The 5,520-nt window shown below is 36.3% G+C and overlaps 1 protein-coding gene across 1 annotated transcript; it reads right to left on the bottom strand.

Annotated features, from left to right (window-relative positions):
- Nucleotides 1-3,224: 3,224 nt before the first annotated feature.
- Nucleotides 3,225-5,151, bottom strand: LOC140829705 (uncharacterized). Its single transcript, XM_073193011.1, has 3 exons — nt 4,345-5,151; nt 3,917-4,066; nt 3,225-3,762 (listed from the first exon to the last, which is right to left on the bottom strand). The coding sequence occupies exons 1-3, from the start codon at nt 5,017-5,019 to the stop codon at nt 3,478-3,480; spliced, it is 1,110 nt and encodes a 369-aa protein (XP_073049112.1). The 5' UTR covers nt 5,020-5,151; the 3' UTR covers nt 3,225-3,477.
- Nucleotides 5,152-5,520: the final 369 nt, after the last annotated feature.

The raw sequence follows: 5,520 nt of genomic DNA, 5'->3' as shown, positions 1-5,520 counted from the left end.
CGTTGTCTTTGAGCGTTTACGACAACGGTTTATAAGCGTGTTTTTTTGGACAATCGACAATAGTTTTAGAAAACCTTTGTCGATTAAAGTTTTTTTTCGACAAACAACAACGGATGTAGATGTTGTTGCTATATTTAGCGACGATTTGGATGAAACCGTCGCTATTTTAAAATGGCGACGGTGTTGATTACCACCGTCGCCCAAATTAGCGACGGTTCCGTCGCCTACATAAATATAGCGACGGTTTTTCTACCACCGTCGCTACGGTTTCAGCCAAATCGTCGCTAAATATAGCAACGGTTGAACCAAACCGTCGCAATATTTCAAAATTGAAAAAAATTGCCGTGATTAGCGACAGTTTTAAGAATAACAGTCGCTATTAGCGACGGTTTTACATTAATATGTCGCTAAATTTGTAGGCGACAGTTTTTAAAAAACCGTCGCAAATTGTAGCTACAACAACGGAAAAGAACCGTTGTCTTTGAGCGCATCATTTAACAACAGGGGCTTTAACAACAGTTTTAAAATACCTACGACAAAGGTTTTTCACCGTCGTCGTAGGCCTTTTTTCTTGTAGTGTCTTAAATTCGTCCATTTCTATAGCCCTATGATGGCAGCCCCTTTATGCATCATTAACACAAGTTTTAGAACATAAAAACATGAGTTTTAGGCAATCCATGGCATAAAAACAAAATAAACCAGAGGGTAACCTATTTTTCATGCAAACATACATTAAACATATAATATGATGTGATAGATGAGAAAAAGAATATTAAGACATGCCTTTGCGTTTATTAAGAACGAAAACGATTTGAGATGCGAAGAATGTCGACGTATAGGGAGCACTCACGGAATTTTCTTCAAGAAATGTGGCTTCTTCATCCAAGCTTTTCGTGTGTGCGTGTGTTTTGCTAGGAAGAGTCCTAGTTTTAATTAGAGGGGGAGGGGGAGAGTTATAAGAGTTATGGGATTGGGTTTAGGGCATTTTACTTGAATTTAAATACTCATAGTGTAGGTTTAGGCCCATGTACCTAGTATATTAGGCTCATTAAGCCTATTAATTAATTTTTAACATATTTTGTTTAGAAAATGTTGTGAAAATATTAGTCGAGTTCTCAAAAAGTTCATATTTCGTCGAAAGTCAAATACCGTTTAAAAATACATCTCGGCTTATAAAATCACCTCAAAACACCTCATTTTCGAAAATACCACACAACATATACCATATATTAAACAATTAAAAATAATTATTTAATAAAAATATTTTCCCTTATATGGCCCCGGTCTACGTTCCTCGATCGTGTCTCGATTAAGCTTTAGAACACAGTTTTATGCATTCATGTAGAAAAGTGCATTTTAAACATGTAAGCATGCACACTATATTTAATTCATGCAATTAAAACCATTTAATTAGTTATTTTTCATTTTCCCTAGATTCTTAAAATCCTCGATAATAGTAGACCAATCTATACAAAGTTTTTTTGACTTCTATGAAAAAGAAAAGTGATCCAACCAGTTGATGGGAACTTTCCCCATCTTGCCCTAAGATTAAGGAAGCTGATGTCGACTGTGATACACTGGTTACGTTATCAAATTTTGGACTTTACATTTACAGTTTCCAAAAGCACATTCTTCTAGTACCGTTAATTGTGATATCGTAGCACAGATCACATGATCAAGCTAAGATGTGAATCTTACCTCTCCAAAAGTAAAGAGAATTTCTTAACTCAGACTACGGTCTTCTTCGTAAATTTCATATCAATTTTCTTTGCACAGGCATTGGTCGACTATTAGATTCATTATCTACAAAAACCCGTAACAAATACAAGAGCCATTTGGCACGGAATTATCCATTTCTAAGCTCACACGCGGTCTTTGACCTTCGAATCCATCCCTGCGTGTACTAGCAAAGCGGTCATAATAAGAGTGATATTGGGTGGTTAATTATACAAGTAAACACAAGTTACTTGAATAATTTATAAAGAGAAAATATCGCTATATATGTTGAGAGAAGAATAAGTTACTGGATTCAGGTTGATGATTTACAAATGAACTCCTACCTCTATATATACAACTATACAAGTTCTTCTCTACACCAAGTTATTTGATATCAAGTTTTCAGAATATTCCACACTACTCTACACAATAGAGTATTCTAGTACTTCCTATACATTTATATTAGACAAAATATAAGAGAGTTAAATGATAACCTATATCTTGCTCAAGTTTTCACATCTTGCTAAATAACACCGGAAGCTTTTAGACCCAATCTTTTTCACAACATTCTAGGTAATTCTACATGAGCCTAGAATGTTGAAGCTTTGCCCACTGCATTCTAGGTCCTTCCGCATGCACATAGAATAGTTAAATCAACATGAGCAATTTACAGTAGAACATCGATTTCTGGTTCAGTTTTCACGAGCTATTTTAAAAGTGTTCCTAAAAAACCGCTAAAAACACTTTTTTTTTTTGTGAAGATGCGCACGGCTACAGATTGAGAATCATCAACCATAGGGACAAGATTGCACTCTTTCATCTGTTTGGTTAATAATTATTGTAGGTTTATTAAAGGATACTCTGCTAAAGCCACACCATTGATGAACTTTTAGGACAGAATCAACCATGGGGGTTTGTATATGCATGTGCCAAGGCGTCTGATGACTTGAAAGATGCAGTGATCAATAAACTTATCTTAGCCTTACCTGACTTTAGTGAGGAGCTCGAGCTGCATATGGATGTCTATGACTGTGCTATAGGCAGTGTGCTAATGCAAGAGGAGAATCCCACAGCTGGATGGTCATAGACCTCAAGAACAACCTTGTGTTGCAACTCTTGCTATCTAAATATGGCCATTATAGTGTGCATATACATATATTTCACATATCGATTTATTAAAAGTGCTTAAGTAAGTTATATATATATTGCATAAATGATTTTTCTATGACAATGCATTAATTATTTTCATAGAGCTATATATATATATATATATATATATATATATATATATATAATTGCTATAGGAATCTACTTATAAAGTAAGGTTTTCTAACTAAGCTTGCGTGCGTGAAGATAACAACTATAGTTGTTCTTGTCGCCAAACCAAAGATTTATATCATGTAAGTGGTGAGATGGAGAGGCCCGGTTGAGTCAAAAGGGGTAGCAGGTTTGAGCAAATCTGACCAACACCATCATGCGATAACTATTAATTCATTCGGAGTAAGAAATAATGAAATTGGCGTCATCTGCTTTCATATAGTGAACTTTTTACAAGACAAGAAAGTAGGTTCCACCTTCGAAGACAATGTGTATATTTTGGTTCGAACATGGAGATAATCAAATTAATCTACACATAGAACAGCTGCACCTAATCCAATTTTTTAAGAACAAAAAAAATCAGTTGACTTATAATGCTTCTCATGAATAATGAGAATCGGTCTTTGCCATTACAATCACAAAGATATTTCACGTCAGATTTTCTTAAGTTGGAATTTGATAGCTCCTTCCTGAAAAATAGGAAGGCTGGCTTCCAAATGCAAATAAACCCCAGAATTCTTGCCTCATCTTTTCAGATTCTCTGATCAGCCTAAGCTTCAAGAACTCCATTAAAGCCGACATCAGTCTTGGATTGTTCAATATGAAGCTCCGTCTGTACTCAAGAATCCATGTATTTGGGTCAAACTGCACCACAGAAGCACTCCATTTTTCTTGCACCCAAGAACTATTACCACAGTGAATTGTATACTTCGCTTCCCCATTTGACCACTATTACAAAAGAATTTGACCACTATTACAAAAGATGCATCACAAAGTGCAAGCCAAGTAAACAACGCAATCGAGAGGTTCTTAGCTCAGGAAACCAATAATAGCATATGAAACTGCATAACTAATATAAGTAAGGCAAATGCAAATCATTTACTTGTGTGACTCTTCCCGATATAATGCTGAATAATCGGGGAGAATATTGAGATGAGAGCAATCCAGCTGTCTGTAATGGCCATCCCCAAATGCTTATCTCTTCTGTCATTGATTCATACAGCACACATTGCGACTTCAGCAACAAACCATCCTAAAATACAGTAGACAATTCTATTCAATTTTGAGATTGGTAAAGCTCAGATCCCCATAATGAATAAAAAAATTATCTAAGAAACAAGATCAAGTGCGTGCACATTCATTCATCATTTAATAGTCATTTATTTTATTAAAATCCTCGTAATGAATCAAAATAATCTTCCAAGAATCAATATAAATTGCATACCCTTTCATAGTTAGATACGGTAATTAACACGAATACCCAGAACAAGTATCCAAGATTACAGAGGCCAAAAAATTCGTCCAATATACCTCACTGATTCTCCACAGAGAATTATTTGAGCTGCAGCTTGAAACTTTTTCCCCAACTAAGCCTTGTAATTCATTCTCCAAGAAAAGAAACCTCGTATTGAATTCCTCTAAAACCCATGATTTCTCACCCAAATTCTTAACAATATCCGGTGAAAATTTAGTCTTCAAAACCCCAGAAACCATCCAGGAAACCCCATACTCCATACCCAATATCAAGATCAAGCATAAACACCACCTCACCACAAATTTCCCAAATCCCAACTCCTTGTTTTCCGTCTCCACCCTTTCCTGAAAATTGATTCTTGCAGTGCTATTCAGCGGCGGAGAAACAAAAACTTTCTTAATATGAGCCCTTGGTTTTGGCGTAAAAACATCTGTTGATGAAGGGTTGAAAGCAATAGGGCTTCTTGAAACCATAGGCCTTGAAGCAGAGATTTTCGTAAGTGAGCTTCTGGGCTTACTTTGTGGCATCAAATCAAGAGTCGCATTGATGCTATCTATGCAGATTTCGCAGTGGCAATTCGCATCTTTTCTGCATCCCGGAAAATAAACGCTGTCTCGAGTTTCAGATGCGTTGCTGTTCACTGTGGTGCTGGATTTAACAGATGAATTTGGTGTAAGAAAATTTGTTTTCGTGGTTTCTTCCATGGTTTTGGGGCTTTTTCTTGAAACCATTTTTCTGGGCTTTGAGATTATTTGGGTTTCGTATAATTTCTTGATCTCGAGAGTAAGAGAAGACAATAGGGTTTTTGAAATTTGAATGTAACGGTCCTGCAAGAAAGGTTTCAGCTTTGAATTAACTCGCCACGAGAGTACGGAGTGGAGACTCGAGATAACAAGAGGAACTCGAAATGACTGTTTTGCGCCCACGAACTTTTTTCCCCTATAAAAATGCCGTGATTCTCACTAGAAATTTAGAGTTCGATTCCAGTAAATATCAAAGCAGATTTCGAAATTATACTGAGCTTAAAATCACGAATAAGACCGGTAGAAGGACCAGGAGGGTGTCTCAGCATAACCCCTCCGACGCTCAAGTCAGAGACTAAGGATATATGTGGAGAGCAGTTAGAATGCTACAGAAAATAATATATTGAATAAATGCATTGAACACTCAAACTTGATATTTATAGAAGAACACATGGGTCCGTGATAGCCTTCTACCTTGGCATGGGCCTT

This window comes from Primulina eburnea, chromosome 4 (genome assembly GCF_022965805.1).
Source record: "Primulina eburnea isolate SZY01 chromosome 4, ASM2296580v1, whole genome shotgun sequence".
Taxonomy (NCBI): Eukaryota; Viridiplantae; Streptophyta; class Magnoliopsida; order Lamiales; family Gesneriaceae; genus Primulina; species Primulina eburnea.
This window is presented reverse-complemented; position numbering and strand designations above follow the sequence as displayed.